The following is a 27,281-nucleotide window of genomic DNA, read 5'->3' as shown; positions in this document are numbered from 1 at the left end:
ACAATGTCACTCACATGAGTACAGTCAACTGATCTTTGACAAAGGACCAAGGGCAATTCAACGTTTTCCTGTGGAACAGACAGTCTTTTCAATAATTGGGGCTAAAACAACTAGACAGTCAACGTACAAAAAAAAAAATACAATCACTGACCTTATACCTTTCACAAAAATAAACTCAAAATGGATCATAGACCTAAATGTAAAACACAAAACTATAAAACTTCTAAAAGATAATATGAAAACACCGAGGTGACCTTGGGTTTGGCAATGAGTTTTTAGATACGTACCAAAAGCAAAATCCATGAAATAAAAATGTTATGTTGGGCTGCATTAAAATCAAAAACTTCTGCTCTGTGAAAGACACTCTTTTAAGAGAATAAAAAGAGAAATCACAGACTGGGAAATAACATCCACAAAAAGAGTTGAAGACTTAGTCCACACAGAAAAACCTGCACACAAACATTTACAGCAGTTTTACTCAGAACTGTCAAAACCTGGAAGCAACTAAGATGTCCTTCAACAGGTGACTGGATAAACTAATTATGGTATAGCCATACAATGGAGTATTATTCAGCAATAAAAAGAACTATCAAGACACAGAGACATGGAGGAAACTTAAATGCTTATTACTAAGTGAGAGAAGCCAGTCTGAAAAGGTTGCAATACTGTATTTGGATTCTAACTACATGACATTCTAGAAAAGGCAAAACTATAGAGATAATAAAAACATCAGTAGCTGCTGGTGTGAGAGGGAGGAGGAGAGATGACTAAGTGGAGCACAGCAGATTTTCAGGGCAGTGAAAACCATTCTGTATGATACTGTAATGGTGGACACATGACATTATGCATTTGTCAAAACCCACAGAACTATAAACACAAAGGGTGAACCCTAATATAAACTATGGACTTCGGGTGATAACGTTGTGTCAGTGTAGATTCATCAACTGTAACAAATGTAACACACCGATGGGGACTTCCCTGGTGGCGCAGTGGTTAAGAATCTGCCTGCCAATGCAGGGGACACAGGTTAGAGCCCTGGTCCAGGAAGATCCCACACGCCGCGGAGCAACTAAGCCTGAGTGCCGCAACTACTGAGCCCGTGTTCCCTAGAGCCCGCGCGCCACAACTACTGAGCCCACACGTCTACAGCCCATGCTCTGCAATAAGAGAAGCCACTGCACTGAGAAGCCCACTCACCGCAACTGAGCTCACACGCCACAACTACTGAAGCCCGCGTGCTCTAGGGCCCACGTGCCACAGCTACAGCACTCGCATGTTGCAACTACTGAAGCCTGAGAGCCTAGAGCCCATACTCCGCAACAAGAGAAGCCACCGCAATGAGAAGCCTACGCACTGCAACAAAGAGTAGCCCCTGCTCGCCGCAACTAGAGAAAGCCCCAGCAACGAACCCCCAACGCAGCCCCCCCAAGAAAACAGAAACACGGGGTTTCCCTGGTGGCGCAGTGGTTGAGAGTCCGCCTGTCGATGCAGGGGACACGGGTTCGTGCCCCGGTCCAGGAAGATCCCACATGCCGCGGAGCGCCTGGGCCCGTGAGCCATGGCCGCTGAGCCTGCGCGTCCGGAGGCTGTGCTCCGCAACAGGAGAGGCCACAACAGTGAGAGGCCCACGTACCGCAAAACAAACAAACAAACAAAAAAAAACATGTTGAGTAGAAGCCTGACACTAAAGGTCACATGTTATATTATTCTGTTTATATGAAACATCCAGAATAGGTTAATCTACAGGAAAAGAGAGTGAACTAGTACTTACCAGGAGCTGAAAGGAGGGGTATACTGCTTAACAGTACGGGGTTTCCTTCTTGGATGTTTAAAATGTCTTGGAACTAGATAGAATGTACTGAATGTACTAAACGTCAATGCAGTGCATACTTTAAAATGGTTAATGGTTAATTTTATGTTATGAGAATTTACCTCAATTAAAAAAAAATGATATGGGAAAAAAATGTAAAAACTATTCTTACCTAGCGGGCTGTACAAAAACAGGTGGCTAGCCAGGCTTGACACAAGGGTTGTAGTATGTCAACCTCTATCCTAGATTAAAAGAGACTAAAGAGTCATAATTAAACGTAAATCATAAACTTGGACTGAATCCAGAATTTTTAAAAGTCAGGAAAAAGCTATTTAGGAAAATGTGAATATTAGATATCAGGGAACTATTGTTATTTTCTTAGGTTATGACAATAGATTTGTGATAAGGTCATACCCTTATTGTTAGGAAAGACATGCTGAAATATTTAGGGGTGATAAATATGTGTCATGATGTGCAAATTACTTTCAAATAATTCAGCCTCAAAAAACTATATATAGAAACAACGTGGCAATTTTCAAAAAGCATTTGGGGACTCTAGGGGAAGAATATACAGATGTTCATTATATTGCTCTTTCAACTTTTCTGTATTAGAGCTTTTTCAAACTAAAAAAGTTTGGGAGCAACTTTATTTTGTGAAGGTAGAAAACTGGCTCTAGACAGCTGAATACAAAGGTTGACAACATATTAAGCCTAATGTCCCAAATTCCTTGGGAGTAAGGGCTTATGAGAACTGCACTGAGGAATATACCTGGTTCCAGGATCCTTTTCTGGGACAGAAAAGCATCGCTTTTCCAAGGACAGGCTTAATCAGGTAGGAAGATTGGTAGGACCCATTCCTTGTGGACATGGGTATAAGATGCACCATAAGCACTTGCAAGAGGAATTCCTGAAAAATAACACATGCACAAGTGCATGCATGTAACACACACATAAAAAAAATCTGGCACTGCAATCCTATATTCTCATTGACTTACAAAATTAAATTTCAAATGCTGTTTCCCCAGCCAAGGGAAAAAAATCTGACTATAAAAGTTAAATGATGGCTTAAATGTTCTTACTGAACTAAAATCACTCAATGTCTATGGAATGACCCACATGAAATTCTACAGCAAGTACGCATCCCTTGTGCAGGTTGTTCTAGACCAGCAGGCTCCAACAGAAAGTAATGTGAGCCACATATGTAATTTTTTTCTAGTAGCCATATTTTTAAGGTGAAATTAATTTTAATAATATATTTTATTTATTCCAAGAAATCATTTCACATGTAATCAATATCATTTCACTGTTATCATTATAAAAATTATTGAGATCTTTATTTTTTCATATTAAGTCTTCAGGGTTCATTGTGTATTTTACACTCACATCTCAAATTACACTAGCCACATTTCATGTGCTCAATAGCCAAATGTGGCCAGCGGCTTACTATGCTGAACAAAGCAATCTAGCTCTTAGAAGAAGCGACAGAAGCAAAGCTTAGAAAGTGAGCTACCAAGAAAGGGATTTAATGTATGTATATGAATCTCCAAAATCAACAAATGCTGGAATTGTTCTATATTTACATATGATAATCAGCCAAACAACCACTTACCAAGGTTTAATTTACAAACTAAACTCAATCCCTGCTCTGGTACCCTCCACGATATCCTCTAAGCAAAGGGGGTTATCACATCTCCATGTGGGCAGGGGAGACTTTACTCCACATCCTCTACACACATACCGGGTGGGCCTGGGAGTTCTGTCCCTTGGCTTTCATTACTAGGTTCAGTCTGAAGACTAGGATGAAAAAAGAAAAAGGTGCTAATGGTTAGAATTAGCACCATTTTCCCTTGGCATTTGTCTTTGTCTACTAACCCCTTCCCCCATTGTTTTGTCCAACTGACCTCCAATTCCCCAGAGAAGAGAGATCATGTCAAATCCATATTCTCCAACTCTTAGATTCCTGCTGCCAAAGTAACTGTGGCCTCTTCCTCTTGACATTCCCTTACTTTAAAAAGAAAATTCTGCCAGAAAGTGGCTTTAGGAGAGCAACTAACATCACTTCAAGATCAATCTCTTTCCATAAGTGGCCTAGAATCCACTTCCCAATGTCTATTTCAAAAATACCATAGGTAACAAAAAAATAATTTAAATATACTTAGGATCAATGATATACAAATAGTAGTTCAATTACTCTTCCCTACTATCCTCCCTCAAATGTCTCCCTTGCCCCACGAAGATGAGAGCAAATTTTTCACATTTTTGAAAAAAGGAAACATCATTTCTTACTTGTCAGACTAACAAACAGTATCTTTGACCCCCAACTGTAGAACTTCAGGTAAACGGAGAGACAGTGAATTTCATAAGTTCTAATCTTTTATTGGTCTTTTAGCAAATGTGTATTTTTGAGCTAAATGACTGAAACTATATTTCTTATTTCTTCCAGCTTCTTCCCTTGAATAAACCTTTCCAGGGTTATAAGAATTCTAGGACTTCCCTGGTGGCGCAGTGGTTAAGAATCCGCCTGCCAATGCAGGGGACACGGGTTTGAGCCCTGGTCTAGGAAGATCCCACATGCCGCGGAGCAACTAAGCCCATGCGCCACAACTACTGAAGCCCGCGAGCCTAGAGCCTGTGCTCTGCAACAAGAGAAGCCACCAAAATGAGAAGCCCGCACACCGCAACGAAGAGTAGCCCCCACTTGCCGCAACTAGAGAAAGCCCGTGTGCAGCAACGAAGACCCAATGCAGACAAAAAATAAATTAATAATAATAATAATAAAAAAGAATTCTGTAATTTGGCCTAAGATCTGACACTACATTAAAAATTGTTGAATTCTGGGCTTCCCTGGTGGCGCAGTGGTTGAGAATCTGCCTGCTAATGCAGGGGACACGGGTTCGAGCCCTGGTCTGGGAGGATCCCACATGCCGCGGAGCAACTAGGCCCGTGAGCCACAACTACTGAGCCTGTGCATCTGGAGCCTGTGCTACACAACGAGAGGCCGCGATAGTGAGGCCCGCGCACCGCGATGAAGAGTGGCCCCCACTTGCCACAACTAGAGAATGCCCTCGCACAGAAACGAAGACCCAACACAGCAAAAATAAATTAATTAATAAACTCCTACCAACATCTAAAAAAAAAAAAAAGTCTTAAAAAAAAATTGTTGAATTCTGCTATCCTTTGTTTACTGAGCTTATAAAATGCAGATTCTAATAACCAGTACTTGTAATATATACGAAATTACTAACTCACTATCTTTTTATATATCTATGAAGTAGAAAATATATATACCTGTGTATTATTTGTGTACATGTGTGCGCGTGTGCATGTGTATGTGTGTTTAAAGGCAAAGAAGATGACATGGAAGGATACATGACTTGATAAAATAGTTACTTCTGGGGAAGGGATTGGGACTAGAGTCGTTTAAGGGGCTCTTTAGCCTTATCTATAATACTTTATATAATAATGTGTTCCTATTCTATTTGTATAATTAAAAACCGGTCAGGGGGCTTCCCTGGTGGCGCAGTGGTTAAGAATCCGCCTGCCAATGCAAGGGACATGGGTTTGAGCCCCGGTCCGGGAAGATCCCACATGCCTCGGAGCAACTAAGCCCGTGTGCCACAACTACCAAGCCCACGTACCACAACTACTGAAGCCCGTGTGCCTAGAGCCCATGCTCTGCAACAAGAGAAGCCACCAAAATGAGAAGCCCGCGCACTGCAACGAAGAGTAGCTCCCACTCACCACAACTAGAGAAAGCCCGTGTGCAGCAACAAAGACCCAATGCGGCCAAAAATAAAATAAAATAAATAAATTTAAAAAAGAAAAAAAAAGTCAGATTTGAAATATGTAGAACTAGCTGGTTATATAACTTAAGTTCTGAAAATTATAACAGATACCATTCATTCAAAGTTCATTGTTTGCAGTCTATATTCATTACCCCATTAAATCCTCAAACAACTCTAAAAAGGCAAGTATCATTATTACCCCCAATTTAGAAATGAGTAAATTGAGACTCAGAGAGGTTAAGAAGTGCCCTGTTTAAGGTCACACAAATGTCAGGGCCTGGAAGGGACCCCAAAACCACACTAAAGCAAATCCACAGGGAATTTGACAGATTAGTTATAGCCTTGCTAAGGGAATATTCAGTTAATTCAGGAGTAAAGAGAAAACACTTTTTAACTTTTGCTATTGTTAAAGAAAAAAATTTGCTTATTTATCTGCCAGATTCAGTAAACGAAGCTATAAGACCACTTTGTGGTATTTCTTGACTGGCTTACTAACTCCGCTGATCGTGGCGGCAGCGTCCTGAACCTATTGAAAGTTTGAGAGATTTAAGTAGAGCTGTAGTGACAAGCCATGTACCACCAGCTCCCACCTCAGCTCTTTTGGTTAATTCTAAGCAAAGTACAGCAAATAAATTCAGCTGGATTGCACTTTAGGGTGTGGATTATTTGTTTCTGACAAAGGAAAAACCCTATGATTTGAGTTTTAACTACCAAAACCCCCATAATTTTCTTAAAGGACAACAACAATGACAAGTATTTGTACCAACTATAACTGATCTAGTAAAAATTAAGTTAATCAACTGATACGTGTGTATTCAGTCAATTTACATTACCACTAGAAGATCAGCTAGAAGTCTTGCTACAAGAATCTCTAATGTAAGGGAAATATATACAGTGTCTCCGAAGCTCATGATCCTTGAAATCCTCTTTCCTTCTTACCTTAATCAAGTTTAGCTAGGTTCACTGACTCCTGAAATCCAGTGAAGGGCATCTCTTTTAACCTGACCTTTCCCAGGATGGAACAAGAGCTGTGGTTAAGCCTGGATGAAATATAAATAAGATTTATCTCCACTCTCAAATGCCAAGTCTTCCATACAGCATTGTTTTTAAGTTGATTACATACTCTGGACTTATACGTCAGACACTTTCACAAATCTTAGTTCTATTTCAAGTTCCGTATCTGGTTCAGGAAATTTTTACTGCCAGTGCTACAAATTAACTTTAGTCCTGGGTGAGATTCTGAGGGAGTTTCAAACATATTAACCTAATTCCAAATGAAATAAAAAAGCTATGTACCTTTAAAAGCTTTTATAAAACATTTTTATACTGAAGTTAAGAAATCAATAGATAAAACCCACTAAAATGACGGAGGAAAGCATGGCATTATAGTTTATAACCAATATTTTTTTATAAACAATATTAAACTGAAGAGTTTTCTACAGCAAAAAAAAAAAAAGAGAATAAATGGTTATTTTTCATCCACCATTTCAATATTGCTCATTCTGTATTCAGTGGCTTCGGTTTATATTACACATGCTGTTTCAAGTTCCTTTCCTAAACTCTGTTCCCAGTTCTACCACCTTTCCTTACAAATGATGACCTCATGACTTACTCTATGAAGAACATCAAAACTTTAAAACGTAGCAATTATAGTTTTTCTTCCCCACGATGTTGGGCCAACCCTTGCCTCTTTCATCCTACCCCCATTATCAAGGTACCTTCTCACCCTCTCACTGGGTCTCAGTAAATTCACTCAAATTTCAAGACGACTAAGTTCTAAAATGTGCCTTTTTTTTTTTTTTTTTTTTTTTTTTGCAGTATGCGGGTCTCTCACTGTTGTGGCCTCTCCTGTTGAGGAGCACAGGCTCCGGACGCGCAGGCTCAGTGGCCACGGCTCACGGGTCTAGCCGCTCCGCGGCATGTGGGATCTTCCCGGACCGGGGCACGAACCCGTGGTCCCCTGCATCGGCAGGCGGACTCTCAACCACTGCGCCACCAGGGAAGCCCCTAAGATGTGCCTTTTGTGCTTTACTTTCTAAAATTATTTCTCTGGCTCTCTGTCCTCACCAGTTTAAGATCCACCATTTCCAGAGAAGCCATTATTTAATTCTGATTCTTGAATATCTATCATCACAATCACCCAGCTCTATCTATTTATAACCATAAAATAACTCTTCTCTTTTCTTTGCCACTATATCAGTAGATCTTAAATTCTGTCTTCTCCTGAAAGTTTCTGCAATTGAGTGCTATATTCTGATTACTGATTATTTATTATTTAAAAAGAAAACTCAGAAAGGTTTAACAGGCCAAATGTGTGCGTGTGTGTTGTGCTGTGTTCTACTAGAGAACAATTAGAATACAGAACAGTGCCTTTGACATACTTCAGAGTACACAGTTCAAAAGTAATTTAGCGGGCTTCCCTGGTGGCGCAGTGGTTGAGAGTCTGCCTGCCGATGCAAGGGACACGGGTTCGTACCCCCGTCCGGGAAGATCCCAAATGCCGCAGAGCAGCTGGGCCCATGAGCCTGCGCGTCCGGAGCCTGTGCTCCGCAGCAGGAGAGGCCACAACAGTGAGAGGCCCGCGTACCGCAAAAAAAAAAAAAATTTAGGAATTGCAAAGTTATCATAAAAGAATAAAAGCTCAACAGTGCCTTTGAACTTTTTCTCTTCTTTGGAGATCACCTATTATCTCTTACAGTGAAAAATACGTTATTTGTTTAATTTTCTAAATTTTTGGTAATAAACTTTTAAAGATATCAATAAAAGTATACCACAGCAAGGACAATAAACGGATGATTAGCAAAAAGTTGTTGGGAATCTCAAAGTACCATCCCACAAATTATTTTCTAATTACAAAGGAGAAAACACATTTTTAAAGGAAAGATATGACAGTCGCACCTGTAACAAAGTGATCAAACATAGCAATGCCAAAAATGAGACAACCTGAAACTGTCTCCTGGTATGATGCAATAAATAAACACAGGCAGTGACCTTTGTAGTATTTTTGCCAATGTGTTTAACCTGAAGCTAATCACCTAAAGCTCCATAAACTTATTTCTAAAGTGCTCCTTTCTGATGTTTTAGTCTCAGTTTAGTCACGATCAAAGGGACTCTGGTGGAGCGCCAACAACCACCATGAAAAACGGGGTAGCAGAATGAGTAGGTCTGGGGCCAGGCAGACCTAAGTTTGAATCCTGGAACTGTTACTTACTAAGCCTACATAAGCCCTGAGCCTCAGCTTCCTCCTCTATAAAATGAGGTTATATAAAATACTACCAATTTCAGAGATTGTTACAAGGATTAAACGGCATATCTAATAATGTAAAATATCTAAAATACTGCCTGGCATATTAGAGCGATTCAGCAAATGTTGGTTACCCTATCATACCATATATTGTTCTCTATGTCATGATTAACAAAAAACTTTTATATACATACAGTGTCTCATCATCTGATGCTCCCTGTAAATAACAGCTACAAGTCACTAAAAGTGAATACAATGACATAAATCTTCCTGCAAGGAGTTATTAATCTTTTAACATTATAAAAATGGAAGGATTTGCATTCATTCACACATGACCCCCTTTTTTTTTTTTTGCGGTACGCGGGCCTCTCACTGTTGTGGCCTCTCCTGTTGCGGAGCACAGGCTCCAGACGCACAGGCTGAGCGGCCACGGCTCACGGGCCTAGCCACTCCGCGGCATGTGGGATCTTCCTGGACCGGGGCACGAACACGTGACCCTGCATCGGCAGGCGGACTCTCAACCACTGCGCCACCAGGGAAGCCCCCACACATGCTCTTTTTACTGGTAGTACTTGTTTTCCACAATCCCATATGCCCAAATTTCAGTAGTCACACTTTAGTTAAATAACATCAGTCTCCCAACAACATCGTTCAAACTTCAGTTACCATGGTATATGAACCACAAGTAGCTGCATAAAGTACAAATTTTTTTAAACATCTTTATTGGAGTATAATTGCTTTACAATGGTGTGTTAGTTTCTGCTTTATAACAAAGTGAATCAGCTATACATATACATATAACCCCATATCTCCTCCCTCTTGCATCTTCCGCCCACCCTCCCTATCCCACCCCTCTAGTTGGTCACAAAGCACAGAGCTGATCTCCCTTCGCTATGTGGCTGCTTCCCACTACCTATTTATTTTACATTTGGTAGTATATGTAAGTCCATGCCACTCTCTCACTTTGTCCCAGCTTACCCTTCCCCCTCCCTGTGTCCTCAAGTCCATTCTCTACATCTGCGTCTTTATTCCTGTCCTGCCCCTAGGTTCAAGTACAAATTTTACTGCTAGTTCTTCACTCCAGAATGGCTGTGTAAGTGAAGATGTGCATTGTGATCAGTGACCAATCACATCACTTCTTTCAAAGTCTGTTAGTGATGAGTCACTGGGCATGCTATTCAGTTCACACACAAACAGCACAGCGTGTAGCTGTGTTGACTCCTAGTCTCCAGTAATAAACCCATGTGACATTTTATAAAAATGGATAATCAAAAAAGGGAACTGGCCTACAGAGATAAAAATGAAGCAAAGATGTAAAAAGTGGTAATGCTGAAAGTAAAATCTGAATAGAAAATAAACAGTTAACATGCATCAGAGGAGCTTAGTACTGGCAAACTTATCAACATACACATAAGGAAAGTGATGATGATGATGATGATGAAAAGGATAAGGATGTCCCAGAGGAACTGACACCAGCAAAAAAAAAAAGGAACTCTCAATGATATTTCATGACATTGAAAGTACAAAGGATAGGGAGCACAAATATATGGACACCAAGGGGGAAAGTGGCGGGGGCGGGGGAGGGTGTGGTGGTGGTGTGATGAACTGGGAGATTGGGATTGACATATGTACACTTATATGTATAAAACAGATAATTAATAAGAACCTGCTGTATAAAAAAAATAAATTTAATTTAATTAAAGAAAAAAACAACAACAAAGGATATGGGCTTCCCTGGTGGTGCAGTGGTTGAGACTCCGCCTGCCAATGCAGGGGACGCGGGTTCAATTCCTGGTCCAGGAAATCCCACATGCCACGGAGCAACTAAGCCCGTGCACCACGACTACTGAGCCTGTGCTCTAGAGCCCGTGCGCCACAACTACTGAGCCTGCGCTCTAGAGCCCGTGAGCCACAACTACTGAGCCTGTGCTCTAGAGCCTGTGAGCCACAACTACTGAAGCCTGCGTGCCTAGAGCCCATGCTCTGCAACAAGAGAAGCCACCACAATGAGAAGCCTGCGCACCACAACGAAGAGTAGCCCCCGCTCGCCACAACTAGAGAAAGCCCACACGCTGCAATGAAGACCCAACACAGCCAAAAATAAATAAAGAAAAAAAAAGAATAATAAAAAAAGAAAAAAAAGAATAAAGAATAAATAAAATAAAAAATAATAATAAATAAATAAATAAGAATAAATTTAAAAAAAAAGAAGTACAAAGGATAAAATGCTGGAAGCCAAGGCATCCAAAAGACGTTTGCTCCATATCTTAAGTTATAGGACAAGAAGCAGGCAAACACTGCTCAAACTACTCTTGATAAATTTTAACAAAGATATAGAACACTTTAATATTCAATGTTTCTAATGCTTTAGATTACAGTGTATCAAATAAATACTAGTTTTACTTTTTCGTTTCCTCATACCAACAATGAAATTGTTTTTAATATTTTGACAAAAATTTTAAAGGGCACATCATAACTTTTCCCATTGGTCATCTTGCATGGCCTTAGTCTTCATGGTTGTTTTTATAGTCCTACACTACCATGCAAAGTGGGGACTGCTTGTGGATATATACAAGAGTGTGTGTGTGTGTGTGTGTATACAGGTGTGGAATTTTTGTTTATTTCTTTATTGAAGTCTGGTTGATTTACAATGTTGTGTTAGTTTCTGGTATATAGCAAAGTGATTCACTTATATATACATATTCTTTCTCATATTCTTTTCCATTATGGTGTTATTACAGGATATTGAATATAGTTCCCAATGCTATACAGTAGGACCTTGTTATTTATCTCTTTTATATATAACAGTTTGTATCTGCCTAATTTATCCCTCCCCCACCTTCTTTCCCTTTTGGTAACCATAAGTTTGTTTTCTGTGTCCATGAGTCTGTTTCTGTTTCATAGATAAGTTCATTTGTGTCATTCTTTAGATTCCACATATAAGTGATATCATATGGTATTTCTTTCTCTTTCTAACTTACTTCACTTAATATGATAATCTCTAGGTCCATCCACGTTGCTGCAAATGGCATTATTTCATTCTTTTTTGGGGGGGCACGCCACGCAGCTTGCAGGACCTCAGCTCCCCGACCAGGGATTGAATCCAGGCCATGGCAGTGAAAGGGTTGAATCCTCACCACTAGGTCATCAGAGAACTCCCCATTAGTTCATTCTTTTTTGTGGCTGAGTAATATTCCACTGTGCCTATACACCACATCTTTAGCCATTCATCTGTCGATGGACATTTAGGTTGCTACCATGTCTTGGCTATTGTAAATAGTGCTGCTGTGAACACTGGGGTGCATTTATCTTTTCTAATTATAGTTTTCTCCAGATATATGCCCAGTAGTGAGATTGCTGGATCATATGGCAACTCTATTTTTAGTTTTTTAAGGAACCGCCATACTGTTTTCCACCAATTTACATTCCACAGCTGTGTATTTTTTTCCCCACTTACTCCCAAACCATCTGAGAGTAAGTTGTATATATGATGGCCCTTTACTCCTAAATACTTAAGTGTGCATTTCCTAAGAATAAGGATTTTTTTTTTTTAACCACACCACAGACCAGGTGTCAGTAAATTCTGTAAGTTACTTTTTAAGAACCTATCTACTCTTTAGGAATAAAAGATGGAGTGTATGCCTGCTGTTCAATGTCAAAGATAGCAGCTGTGAAATGTATAAATTAGTTTTTCAGATGTAATATCTTTCAGGCAATTATATAGTTTAAATTTGCAGTTTAAGACATTGTCAATAGTAAAAGTAAATGAATAAAAATAAAGTAAATGGATAAAGAAAACTTCCTAAAGCTAGTCAAATATTCAATTCAATAAGTTTTAATACTCCTTAGGTATATAGGGAATAAAAAATAAATTTTTATAATCTTCACTTTAAAATATGATACAATCCTTTCAGGAATTCAGCAATCACAAGTGAAACATCATGACACTACACAAAAATGCTAAATTAAATACACAATAGGGTTTAAGTATACGGTACAAAAAAAAATCTGTCACTAGTAGATAAAGAGAGAATTATATTCAATCGAATTCATTATATTTTAATCATCTCCCATGTGCCAGACATTGTCAATTTTCTGGTAAATAAGACGGTAATGGTTCCTGCCCTCAGAATCTAGAGAGAGTAAGTAGAAAGACAATCAGGGTATTATTTGTTATGACAGCAGAAAAATCTAATGTTAAAGAAACAGGGAGAAGAGGTACCTTATCTAGCAGGAAAAGAAACAGATGTCAAAATTTTCCCAAAGGATGTAACATCTAAGCTGAAATCTGAAGGATAAATCAAATTCGAGAGAGGAAGGAAAGTGTTCAACTCAGAACTGCATACGCAAAGGCCCCAAGGTAAAATAGGCCAGAGAACTTCAAGAAAAAGAAAGTAGCTGAGTACAGTATCATTTTCAGGTAATGGGAAAAGAGAAAGGGAGAATAAGGTGTAATGGAAAGAAATTCAACCCGAAGTAAAAAGACCCGGTTTCCAAGCTTTGCTCTACCACTTATTAGTTGTATAACTTTAGGACAAGTCTTTTTACCTCTCTGGGCCTCTATTTCCTAATGAGCAAAATGAGGACACTACCATATTTCCCCTCAAAGGGTTATCTCAAAGATCAAGTTTTAAAAAGCATGTAACAAACCATAAAACAAACAAAAAAATTATTTAAAAAATTCTGTTCACCAAAATACACCATTAAAAAAATAAAATAAGTCACAGATTGGATAAAAATATTTGCAGCATGTAAGTCTAACAAAGGACTTGTATCCAAATATATAAAGAACTACAAATCAACAATTAAAAGATGAACAAATCAATAAAAAAGGGGGCAAAAGACTTGAACAGATACTTCATCAAAGATATACAAATGCTCAGTAAGCACATGAAAAGGTGCTCAACATTATTAGTTACCAGAGAAATACAAATTATAATCATGAGATACTATTTCACACTCACTAGAATCGCTAATGTCAAAAATGTTGGTAAGGGGACTTCCCTGGCGGTCCAGTGGTTAAGACTCCATGCTCCCAATGCAGGGGGCATGGGTTCCATCCCTGGTCAGGGAACTAAGATCCTGCTTGCCACATGGCGCGGCCAAAAAAAAACACAAAAAAACATTGACGAGCATATGGAGCAAGTGGAGGTCTCATACACTGCTGGGGAAGTATAAAATGGAACAGCACTTTAAATAGTTTGGCAATTTCTTATAAAGTTATACATATATTTACCATATGACCCAGCAACCACTCTTTTGTATTTTCTCAAGAAAAAAATGAAAAACATGTCCACATCAAGACTTACACAAGAATATTTATCACAGCCTATTCATAATAGCTGAAAACTGAAAACCACCAAAGTGTCCATCAAAAGGAGAATAAACAAATTATGGTATATATACACAATGGAATATATTCAGCAATAAAAAGGAAAAAACTCTGGAAACACATGGACACAACTCAAAAACGTAATGTTAAGTGAAAGAAGCCCCTCACAGAAGAGCACATGCTGTGATTCTATATTTATGAAAACTGGCAAGTTTAGTCTATGGTGATAGAAGTCAGATATAGGGATGGAAGAGGACACTAAATACAAAGGGACACAAGGGAAATTTCCATGAAGATGGAAATGTTCTCTATCTATATCTTATTTTGAATAGTGACTACTCTGTCAAAACTCACCAAACTGGGGCTTCCCTGGTGGTGCAGGCAGTGGTTGAGAGTCCGCCTGCCGACGCAGGGGACACGGGTTTGTGCCCCGGTCCGGGAAGATCTCACATGCCGCGGAGCAGCTGGGCCCGTGAGCCATGGCCACTGAGCCTGCGCGTCCGGAGCCTGTGCTCCGCAACGGGAGAGGCCACAGCAGTGAAAGGCCCGCGTACCGCAAAAAAAAAAAAAAAAAAAAAAACAAAAAACCTCACCAAACTGAACACAAGACCTCTATATTTCATTATATGTTACATATATCTCAATTAAAAAAAACAACAACATGGATATACAATCAGCAAAATCCAGAAAGTGGGAAATTCTACAGGACAAGTGACCAGATCTTTCCACAAGACAAGAAAAAGAAAAGGGGGGTATAGTGACTTATAGGTTAAGAGAGTTTTCAGACACACATCAACCATACACAACATGTGGATGGACCTTGTCTGACTCATGATTCAAACAAACCAATCATTTAAAAAAAAAAAAAAAAAAAGGTAATTCCCTGATGGTCAAGTGGTTAAGACTCTGCACTCTCACTGCTGAGGGCCTGGGTTCTATCCCTGGTCTGGGAACTAAGATCCCAAAAGCCGCGTGGCCAAAAACAAGAGGAAAAAAAAAAGAAAAACCATTAGGGAAATTTGAACAATGAAGGTATTAAGAAGTTGTTCATTTACTTTGATACTAGTAATGTTGTTTCTCATCCATGTTTTTTTTTGGCTGCGCTGGGTCTTCGTTGCTGCGCATGGGCTTTCTCCAGTTGCCGCGAGCGGGGGCTACTCTTCAGCGCCGTGCGCAGGCTTCTCATTGTGGTGGCTTCTCTTGTTGCAGAGCATGGGCTCTAGGCACGCGGGCTTCAGTAGTTCTGGCGCGTGGGCTCAGTGGTTGTGGCTCACCGGCTCAGCTGCTCCGTGGCATGTGGGATCTTCCCGGACCAGGGAAGAAAACTGGCAAATTTAGTCAAACCTGTGTCCTCTGTGTTGGCAGGTGGATTCTTAACCACTATGCCACCAGGGAAGCCCAGTAATGCTGCTATGCTTTTAAAAAGTCTATATATATTACAGAGCAACATGGATAAATCTCAAAATGTTGGGTAAAACAAGCCAGACACAAAATACGCACTGTATTATTCCAATTTTAAAAGTTCAAACTCAACTAAAACTAAATTATAACGCTAGAAGTCTCCATTGGGAAAGAAAAACAAACTAGTGACTCGGAGAGGCATGAGGAAGCTCCTGAGGTAGTGGCAATTCTAAATCTTGATGAGTGGTAGTTACAAGGGTATTTTCTGTGATTATGCACTGAACTAGAAATTTATGTTTTACATTCTTTTCTGTATGTGCTTTATATTTCACAAACAGTAAGTTTTACTAAAAACTCATATACATAACTGAAGGATGTTACAGATGAAATAAATTACTTAAATAAAAGTATCTGTGATTTAAGTTAAAATAATTGAGAGGGAGCGGAGGATACAGATGAAAGAGTTCCATATGTTGATAATCATTGCAGCTGGTGATGGAGCTCATTACACTATTGTTTATTTTGTGTATGTTTAAATTTTTCCATAGTAAGTTTTTTTTTTTTTTTTTTTTTTTTTTTTTTTGTGGTACATGGGCCTCTCACTGTTGTGGCCTCTCCCGTTGCGGAGCACAGGCTCCGGATGCGCAGGCTCAGTGGCCATAGCTCACGGGGCCCAGCCGCTCCGCGGCATGTGGGATCTTCCTGGACCGGGGCACAAACCCGTGTCCCCTGCATTGGCAGGCGGACTCTCAACCACTGCGCCACCAGGGAAGCCCCACAGTAAGTTTTTTTAATGTTCATAACCTTAATTACTGTACTTGTAGGAATGATAAGGATATACTCAGAAACATAAAAAAATACATAAGTTCAGTGTATTTTTATTTTTTTATTTTTATTTTTTTTAATTTATTTTTTTTTTGCAGTACACGGGCCTCTCACTGTTGTGGCCTCTCCCATTGCGGAGCACAGGCTCTGGAAGTGCAGGCTCAGCGGCCATGGCTCACGGGCCCAGCCACTCCGCGGCATGTGGGATCTTCCCGGACCAGGGCACGAACCCGTGTCCCCTGCATCGGCAGGCGGACTCCCAACCACTGCGCCACCAGGGAAGACCCTATATTTTTATTTTTAATGCTCCCCAAAGGTAGATACAACCTAATGTTCGATAACAGAAATGGGCAAATAAACTACAGGAAATCACAGCATACCTTTAGTCACTAAAAACTCTTGTAAGATTTTTTAGTGACTGGAAAATGATTATGATAAATTTAGAAAGCAAGATATAAAATGATATCAAGCATTATCCCAGCTACATAAAAATACTTTTATGCATGGGGAAAAAAAACTGGAAGGAGATATGCTAATGATGGTTAAGTTTAAGATTATGAGTGATTGTCTTGTATTTTTCACAACTAGCATGTGTAACTTTTATCACTAGACAGGGTAAAATCCTTTAAACTTCTTCCTCATTCACTCACCCAAAATATCAATTCTATCAAAGTTCAGGGAAGAAAGCAAAAACACTAATAAATTGTGGAAGAGTCATCAGTATTACATTCCAAAAGACTGATCAGTATGGGAAAAGGTAAACAAAATTTTACCCATGGGAAAATCCTATTTGAATTTTTCTCCATTCCTTTGTATTATTCCTGTATTTAATTACAATTTCAATAGGAGTCATATTAATCCCATAGTACAACTAACCAATAGACTATTTTTAGGATTTAATAGCATATAAAGAAGCATTATACCCAAAGGAACTTCTCCTTTTCAGAAACCGAATAGAGCCTATTTCACACGTAAGCCAGTGTGCCTAGTTTAAAGTCCTGTGGTAATGAACCTATCAGGCACCTGTGAAATGAACAGACAGGTTTTGATTCAAATGGACATGTGTCAGCTTGCCATTCTATTCCCATGAGAGCTTTAGCAGAAGCCAGTGAATTTGATTAATATGGGTGCATACATAAGTCATTCAAATGATTATTACCATAGAACAAGATTGAGAAATTTTAGCCAATAGTTTTCGGTTTTCAAATGAGTCTTAAAAACCCACCAATAAAGTCATCAAATTAAGGAGCTGTATCCAGGTGATTAGAAAACTCTCAATCCATAAAAAATGAGAGAGAAGCCTGTTCTCACACAGGAAAGGCGAAAGGCCTAGAGATGTGATGTATTCCCAGATCTAAAACTACCACCACCACCCACTTGACACTTGACCATGGCACTATAAACTCCCATTCTACTTTTACCCAGTGAAAGTAGAGTTCATTGGCTCATGGCTGGTAACTGAGAGTTCCTCACAGTTCCAACCTGACTTAGGATGGCAAAGTATCAACAGGGGCTTTCCCAAATGTGCTGTTAGAATGGCCACATGGATTCCATGAAGGGAGAAACTCAAGAGAAATATAATTTATTTAGAATTATAAAAATTCTTAACAAACAAAGTTTATAGAATTTTAAAAACAGAATCTGGAAGAATTTTATATCATATATGAAGAACTGGTAAAAAAACTTAAAAAGAAGTAACAGGGGCTTCCCTGGTGGCACAGTGGTTGAGAGTCCGCCTGCCGATGCAGGGGACACGGGTTCGTGCCCCAGTCCAGGAAGATCCCACATGCCGTGGAGCGGCTGGGCCCGTGAGCCATGGCCGCTGAGCCTGCGCGCCCGGAGCCTGTGCTCCGCAACGGGAGAGGCCACAACAGTGAGAGGCCTGCGTACCGCAAAAAAAAAAAAAAAAAAAGTAACAAGTAAACGGATGTTTCCAGATGTTTGTGTTTTCCACAAGATAATGTTTGGGACAGTTCCTAATATTTTCATAAATGATATAGCAGACAACATGGAATAATATTCCAAACAGAGGGAAATGAACTGAGAAAGGGCTTAAAAAGCCACATGAATCAGTATTATACTATTAGCCTTTGATTTGGGCAAGTTTAAAGTAAAAGGCCTAGAGAAAAAATAATTAATCCATGTAGTAATCAATAGTTTCTGGGACTTCCCTGGTGGTCCAATGGGTAAGACTCTGTGCTCCCAGTGCAGGGGGCCCGGGTTTGATCCCTGGTCAGGGAACTAGATCCTGCAGGCATGCCGCAACTAATAGTCTACATGCCACAACTAAAGATCCTGAGCGTTGCAGCTAAGACCCAGCACAGCCAAAATAAATAAGTAAATAAAAAATTAATTATTTAAAAATACAATGGTTTCTGAACTAGTTTTACCTAATAAAAAGTCATCCAAATCTATGTTGATACCTCATGACATTAGCCCAGAATCTCTAGTAAGGTTCTCATAGAGCAGACCCAATAAATAATTGGTGATTTAAATACGCTAATATAGGGCTTCCCTGGTGGTGCAGTGGTTAAGAAGCCGCCTGCCAATGCAGGGGACATGGGTTTAAGCTCTGGTCTGGGACAATCCCACATGCCGCGGAGCAGCTAAGCCCGTGAGCCACAACTACTGAGCCTGCGCTCTAGAGCCCGCAAGCCACAACTACTGAGCCCACGTGCCACAACTACTGAAGCCCACATGCCTAGAGCCCATGCTCTGCAACAAAGAAAGAAGCCACCACAAGGAAAAGCCTGCACACTGCAACAAAGATTAGCCCCCGCGTAGCCCCTCCTGCTCGCCGCAACTAGAGAAAGCCCACGTGCAGCAACAAAGACCCAACGCAGAAAAAAAATTTTTAAATAAATAAATTAAATAAATATGCTAATGTAGACATAAAGATCAATATAAATATATCAAAATTACATTCTTGCCTTTGCATAGAACCATGGTATTCTCTCTCAGTGAGTGACACCACCCATCAACTGGGAATACAAGCCAAGAACTCAGGAGTCATCTTCCTCTCCAAGGGCATCTAACAGGATCACCAAGTCCCATCAACTCTGTCCTCAAGTACCTCGACTCAGTCTCTTCTCCATCTCCATTCTTGGTACCAAGGTTTGGTTATCATTTCTTTCTAAAATATTATCGTAAATTCTTATCTGATTTCCTTACCGCTGCAATTCTTCCCTCACTAGTCTATCCACCACAACACCTTTCCAGGGCGATCTTTCTAAAACAGATACCATCAAGTATCCCCATGTTTCTAGTTCCGATAATGTCTCCTCACTACCTATTGCATAAGGTACAAACAACTTAACAGGACTCAGGCTCTTCAGATCTCAGATCCTCTCCCATTTGTATGCGCTAGTAACACTGAACTACTGGCAATGCTGTTTTGAGCTTGTAGTGCTGTTTCATATTTCTTTGCCTCTGGACATGCTGGTTCCTCTGCTTGGAATTTCCCCCCTCACCCTCTGGCCTCTTGGACAACCCTTAATGTTACAATACCGAGCTTAGTAAATAGTTTACCTCCTCTTTGAAGACTTTCTTTCCTCAGTCATACCCTCCTTCCTCTTGCCTCTTGTACTTTATACTTCCTAAATTTCATTTATCATAGTACAGCGTAATTATTTGTTTATATGGCTCTTATCAGACTATGAAGATGGGGTAGAGATATTCATTTCTGTATACCCAGCACACGCAATAAACATCAACAGTACACCCAACAATGTTTGCTGAATAAATAAATAAATGAGCAAAAAACCAAAAACAACAAAACTTCTGAACCTATGACAATTCTTATAGTTTTGGTAACCACACTAGGAAATAGTTAATAGGTAGAAAAGACTTGGAGAAAGGCCAGTACAGTAATTAAAGAAAAAAAAGAAAAAAGAAGAAGCAACTTCCATGTAAGGAAAGATGAAAGAAAACAGGCTTCTTCAATTTAGAAAGTATGAGATGGGTAATAACTAAAGGTACAAGCTACTATGTATAAAATAAATAAGCAACAAGGATATATTGTAAAGCACAGGGAAATATAGCTACTGTTCTGTAATAACTTTATATGGAGTATAATCTATAAAAATAATGAATCACACACACACACAAAAGGTACAACAGGTAAATGAAGCAAACATGAAACTGTTTACTAAATCCTGAAACTGTTCAAGTAGGTATCTTAAAAGGAGTTCTTGGGCTTCCCTGGTGGCACAGTGGTTAAGAATCCGCCTGCCAACGCACTGGACATGGGTTTGAGCCCTGGTCCGGGAAGATCCCACAGGCCGCAGAGCAACTAAGCCCGTGCACCACAACTGCTGAGCCCGTGTGCCACAACTACTGAAGCCCGCGCGCCTAGATTCCGTGCTCCGCAAGAAGAGACGCCACCACAATGAGAAGCCCACGCACCGCAATGAAGAGTAGCCCCCGCTCACCGCAACTAAAGAAAGCCCGCGCGCAGCAACGAAAACCCAACACAGCCAAAAATAAATAAATAAAAATAAATAAATCTATTAAAAAAAAAAGGAGTTCTTTTTAGGAACTCTATTTCCAAAAGGTTCCCTTTTATTTAACAGAGAGTAAATTTAAACTCAAGGTATTAAGCCAAAACAACAGTGGTGAAAGTGGGCCACATATAAAAGCACTTAGCATAGTGCCAAACACAAAATATGCATCTGAGATATGCCATTATTATGGTTTCCAATAGTAAAGTGTGCAACTCCCTCTATAGGAAGTAAGTGAACATCAACAATAATCAGTACCTTTCAGTCCACAACAACAACCCGCTGCAGGTAGCACAGAGGTAAAATCTGTTGCTAAGAGAGCTCCTTGGTATAGGAGGTAAATATAGTTGTCCCTCAGCATCCACATGGGATTTGTTCCAGGAACTCCCCTTAACCCCCACCCCCCACCACAGGATACCAAAATCCACAAATGCTCAAGCCCCTTACATAAAATGGTATGGCATTTGCATATAACCTATGCACATCCTCCCATATGCTTTAAACCATCTCTAGATTACTTATAATACCTAATACAATACTATATAAATGATTGTAAATACAATGTAAGTGCTACGTAAGTAGTTGCCACCGCAGCAAATTCAAGTTTTGCTCTTTGAAACTTTCTGGAATTTTTCCCCTGAATAGTTTCAATCCATGGTTGGTAGAATCCATAGATGCAGGATACAGGAACACAGAGGGCCAACTATATGTGTATCTGCTACTGTAAAAAAGCAACTTCTCCTTTTTAATACTTCTTATTCTGCCATACCACTCATTCAAGTCTGCCTAATAGAGGCCTGTACTGTATCCTTCCCTTCCTTTAACCACTCATCATGGAGAATTTTCCAGTGATAGAGAGAAAAACATGTATGTATGCTACATGCATATATACAGATATAAATATAAGCACATACACACACTCATACTTTGTGCAAGCAGCAGTCTTCAAATACTTCTGAATCTACTACCTCTGATTCAAAGATACCTTGATATTTAGCTACAACTAGTTTAGAAAAATGTCCTTAAATTCAACTGGTACGAAACACATATAAAGAAAAGTTTTAAAAATAACTTTAAGCTATGAAGTTTAAATTAAGGTCGTTAACTCTATTTTTTTTTTTTTAATGCACAGAAAAACTAACTGCTAAAATAATTTCAGTGGTTCTCTTTACCATCTATCAGAATCACCTGGTGGACTTATTGAAACAAGTCCAGGTCCCGCTCCCAGAGTTTCTGATTCAGTAAGTTTGGGGTAGGACCTGGGAATCTGCATTTCTAACAAGTTCCCAGATGACGTGGTCTGGGTCACACTTTGAAAACACCTGGTTTAAACTATTAGAACTGAGAAGGACCTTGTAGGTAAATTATTTATTTATTTATTTACCTTTATTTATTTACCTTGTAGGTAAATAAAATAAAGCTGAGAAAACTAATACAGGCTTCCTGATTACCAAGCTAAGGTTTTTTTAATTGTTAGGGTTATTATGTTATATATGATGGTCTATGTACTTTCAAGAAAGTACACAACACATTTCTGTTCATTTCAATAGACATACAAGCATACCTCGGAGATATATGAAAGTTATGTTTATACTACACTATAATCTATTAAGTGTGCAAAAGTATTGTCTAAAAACATATATATATACCTTAATTAAAAAATACTTTATTGCTAAAAAATGCTAACCATCATCTGACAATGCAGGGTTGCCACAAACCTTCAATTTGTAAAACCTACAATATTTGCTAAGCACAATAAAGCTAAGCACAATAAAATGCACTTGAGCACTTGAAAACAACATGGTTCTTGCCTTAAAGAAGTCTACTCTAGTGCTTACCAGAGATGAGGTGTGGGGGGAGTGGAAACTGGAGGATGGTGGTCAAAAGGTACAAACTTACAGTTAGAAGATAAATAAGTGCTAGGGATGTTACCAAAAAAAAAGTACTAGGGATGTAATGTGCAACATGATGTCTACAGCTAACAATGCTGTATGATATATAGAAAAGTTGTTGGAAGAGAAATTCCTAAGAGTTCTCATCACAAGGAGAAAAAATTTTTTTTCCTTTCTTCTCTTTTTTTTTTTTTGCCACACCACACAGCATGTGGGATCTTAGTTCCCTAACCAGGGACTGAACCCGTGCCCCCTGCATTGGAAGCACAGAGGCTGAACCACTGGACCGCCAGGGAAGTCCCCTTCTCTTCTTTTTATTGTATCTGTATGAGAAGATGGATATTAGCTGAACCTATTGCGGTAATCATTTCACAATATATGTAAATCACACCATCATGCTGTACGCCTTAAACTTATACAGTGATGTATGTCAATTATTTCTCAATAAAACTGGAAAAGAGTCTACTATAGCTGGGTGAAAATAGACTCGTGGTCAAAGAATTACAACACAAAGTGACTAGTCCCAGAGCAAAAATGCATAAGAAGTGTCTTGGGAATGTAACTGAGGAGAACTCAAGAGAAGAGCAACATCTGGGGGTCTTAGAGGACAACTAAGAGCTTACTAAGAGCTTACCCAAGAAGACAGAATGGGGTGGGAGGGAAAGCATTTTAGATATGCACATTCACAGAAAAAAAATCCATCAAGAACCTACTGTGGACCAGGACCTGTACCAAGCACGGGGATAAAATGGTGAGAAAAGGCACTGTAGCAGCCTTTAATGATGCTTATATTCTAAAAGGGAAACAGACAATCAAATAATAACCCAAGCAAAGTGGCAATTTTGAGAAGTGCTACACGTAAGAGGTATTCTATACTATGAGAATAACTGGAAGATCTGACCTAGTCAAAGAAATTCTCCCCGGAGAAAAGGGTCTGAGCTAAGGTATGATGGTACCTTAGCATTCTACACACCGTTCAAACCTTTGTACATAAGAAGAGTGTAGACACTACTACTGTTAAGTGGACATTCTTGTCTCCTTTAAGGTTCAGAGGAGAGACTTTTTTTTTTTTTTTTTTGTAGTACGCGGGCCTCTCACTGTTGTGGCCTCTCCCGTTGCGGAGCAACAGGCTCCGGACGTGCAGGCTCAGCGGCCATGGCTCACGGGCCCAGCCGCTCCACGGCATGTGGTATCCTGCTGGACTGGGGCACGAACCCGTGTCCCCTGCATCGGCAGGCGGACTCTCAACCACTGCGCCACCAGGGAAGCCCCAGAGGAGAGATCTTGGTAGGCTAGTACTCAACTCTGCAAGATAAAAGGATTGTCAGTTAACTTCTTCACAATGCCTAGCACTGTGAATACTCATGCCCATTATCCAGGGAACCCATTTCCCAAGGAACAGGGGAACCAAACTAATTATGAAAGTAGCCTGGTGAGCATGGTATAAGAAATAAGGTAACTGGATGGTCTCAAGAACATGAGCAGTCTGTTCCACCTTTCTCTACTGACCATAACAAGTGGGGCAACCAGACGTGGCAAATTCTTGTTCCTTGGCTCCCTTCTCTTTTGTCTGACCACCACCCTCCTGATAATTATAGCAGTACTGTCAGCACTTAACAAGAGAATGCAGTAAATTAATTTGATTACATTCTACCATGTGCTCATGACGAAGTTAACCAACTCGTAATGTTACAGTCTCAGTGATGTAAATAGTTCTGTGCTATCTGTGTGCCATGCTCTGTCCTCAAGGAGCATATAATCTAGACATAATCAAGCTTTCTATCTTGTATCCAGTTAGATATAACAAGAGATAGCGAGAAAAAACTATGAGTGTTCAGAAAAGAGGTTTCCTTCAACATATAGGATTAAGAAAACAATACTGCAAATGGGTTTTAGAGGATAAACCCTAGGGTAGGGACAGGATATCACAAGTGTGCAGGAAAGCCTGAATACCAGGCTAAGGAGTTCGCGCCTGTAGTGGCAAACCTTTAAAGTTAACCAAGCACTAATAAGCTATTTCCAAAATGTAAGTTTTATTTTTACTATTCCACACATGAAGAATGAAAGTTCATCAAGGTTAAATAACTTGCTCAAGTTTACACAGTTTATAAGCTGAAATTCAAAGCCAAGTTTCATGAACCAAGGTCCAGTGTCTGTCCCATGCCACCAGTGACTTTACAGAATGGAAATGTCACAGAGGATAGGAATAACATTATCAGAACCTTAGGAGCACAATATAAGAAATAATGGAGGGACTTCCCTGGTGGCGCAGTGGTTAAGAATCTGCCTGCCAATGCAGGGGACACGGGTTCGAGCCCTGGTCTGGGAAGATCCCACATGCTGCGGGGTAACTAAGTCCATGCGCCACAACTACTGAGCCTGAGCTCTAGAGCCTGCGAGCTGCAAATACTGAGCCTGTGTGCCACAACTACTGAAGCCCGTGTGCCTAGAGCTCATGCTCCGCAACAAGAGAAGCCACCGCAGTGAGAAGCCCACGCACCGCAATGAGAAGCCCGCACACCACAACGAAGAGTAGCCCCTGCTCGCCACAACTAGAGAAAACCCACACGCAGCAATGAAGACCCAACGCAGCCAAAATAAATTAATAAACTTTAAAAAAAAAAAAAGAATTGACACTAAAAAAAATTAATAATAAATAAAAATTAAAAAATCTAAGAAAAGGCTACTACAATAGTCCAGGCTAAGAGTAAGAACTAGAAGTGGCAGTAGGAACTACAAAGAGATGAGTATCAGAAATCCAGCAGGGCTTAGCAACTAATTAAATATGGAGAGTAACAGAAGAAGGAGTAATAGTTGATAACGCCATTAACAAAAAAATGCAGTGGTCTCTTCTATCTTAAAACAAAACACAGCAAACAAATAAACATTGAAGAGAACATTCTCTGGATCTTACACTTGTAGCTAACGACTTGCTCCACTTCTCTGTTCACAGCCAAACTTCTCTAAACTTCTCTTCATTCACTGTCTCTGTTTAATCTCACATTTATTTTGAAGAACGTCTTTTGCCCCCAAATGCCACCAAAACTCCTGTTTAAAGTCACCAATAACCTCTATGTTGCCAAATCCAATGGAAATCTCAAGTCTTCAGTATACTCAGCCTGTAAGCAGCATCCACCTCAGCTGACCACTCTCTCCTCTTTGAAACACTATTAGTGTAAAGTGGTGTTTAAGAATATAAACTGGAGGGCTTCCTTCCCTGGTGGCGCAGTGGTTGAGAGTCCGCCTGCCGATGCAGAGGATACGGGTTCGTGCCCTGGTCCAGGAAGATCCCACATGCCATGGAGCGGCTAGGCCCGTGAGCCATGGACGTTGAGCCTGTGCGTCCGGAGCCTGTTGCTCCGCAACGGGAGAGGCCACAACAGTGAGAGGCCCGCGTACCGCGGAAAAAAAAAAAAAGAATATAAACTGGGGACTTCCCTGGTGGCGCAGCGGTTAAGAATCCGCCTGCCAATGCAGGGGACATGGGTTCAAGCCCTGGTCCGGGAAGATCCCACATGCCATAGGGCAACTAAGCCCGTGAGCCACAACTATGAGCCTGCGCTGTAGAGTCCGTGAGTCACAACTACGGAGCCCACGTGCCACAACTACTGAAGCCCGCGTGCCTAGAGCCCGTACTCTACAACAAGAGAAGCCACCGCAATGAGAAGTCCGCACACTGCAACGAAGAGTATCCCCCGCTCGCTGCAACTAGAGAAAGCCCACACACAGCAATGAAGATCCAACGCAGCCAAAAAAAACCCCAAACTAAATAAACAAATTTATAAAAAAAAAAAAGAATGCAAACTGGAGCCATACAAACCTGGGTTCGAAAACCAACTTCTCCAGTTACTACCCAGTGGTCTTGAGCAAATTATACAGTCCCTTCTTGTATCATTTTCCTGATCTATAAAATAGAGATAATAAAAGCACCTACTTCATAGAGTTACAAGCATTAAATGAGTAAAAATACACTGATGGTTAGCACAGTGCCTGATAAACACTGTTTATCCTTTTTTTTTTTTTTGAAATCTTTTGGCCCCACCACATGGCATGTGGGATCTTAGTTCCCCAACCAGGAATTGAACCCATGCCCCTGCTTGGAAGCGTGGAGTCTTAACCACTGGACCGCCAGGGAAGTCCCCAAGGCACAACTACTCTTTTTTTTTTTAAAGTATTTATTTATTTATTTATTTTGGCCACACCGGGCCTTAGTTGTGGCATGCAGGATCTTCGTTGCGGCATGCGAACTCTTAGTTGCGGCCTGCATGCGGGATCTAGTGCCCCGAACAGGGATTAAACCCGGGCCCTCTGCATTGGGAGTGAGGAGTCTTACCCACTGGACCACCAGGGAAGTCCCAGCACCACTTCTCCTGATTTTCCTCATATCCCTCTGGTTCCTCCTTCTCACCCCCTTTGTAAGTCACTCCCTGTCTACCCAACTTCAACTACCACACGTATGCCAGTAAGATCCAACTATATGCCAATAAGCCCTT

The 27,281-nt window shown here is 40.3% G+C and overlaps 1 protein-coding gene and 1 long non-coding RNA gene across 5 annotated transcripts in view; both read right to left on the bottom strand.

The window, feature by feature from the left end:
- KDM2A (lysine demethylase 2A) overlaps window positions 1-27,281 on the bottom strand; it is a 106,159-nt gene that overhangs the window by 64,560 nt on the left and 14,318 nt on the right. For 3 of the 4 annotated variants that reach the window (XR_003429410.1, XM_027090157.1, XM_027090160.1), the window contains exon 1: window positions 2,580-2,693. The exons of the other annotated variant lie outside the window; for it this stretch is intronic. Coding sequence is in view for 2 of the 3 variants with exons in the window: in XM_027090157.1 (XP_026945958.1) it covers window positions 2,580-2,678 (99 nt within the window). In the remaining variant the exon portion in view is untranslated. Of the gene's footprint in view, window positions 1-2,579; window positions 2,694-27,281 lie in introns of those variants that run through there. 4 annotated transcript variants of the gene reach the window in all.
- LOC113611343 (uncharacterized) lies at window positions 22,024-23,016 on the bottom strand. Its single transcript, XR_003429411.1, has 2 exons — window positions 22,295-23,016; window positions 22,024-22,248 (listed from the first exon to the last, which is right to left on the bottom strand). It is a non-coding gene; the product is annotated as an uncharacterized LOC113611343 (long non-coding RNA).

The sequence above is a fragment of the Aethalodelphis obliquidens genome, unplaced genomic scaffold (genome assembly GCF_003676395.1).
Source record: "Aethalodelphis obliquidens isolate GAN/ISIS:26980383/991018 unplaced genomic scaffold, ASM367639v1 scaffold69, whole genome shotgun sequence".
NCBI classification, from domain to species: Eukaryota; Metazoa; Chordata; class Mammalia; order Artiodactyla; family Delphinidae; genus Aethalodelphis; species Aethalodelphis obliquidens.
The sequence above is the reverse complement of the archived record's forward strand: the minus strand, read 5'-3'. Positions and strand labels throughout refer to the sequence as shown.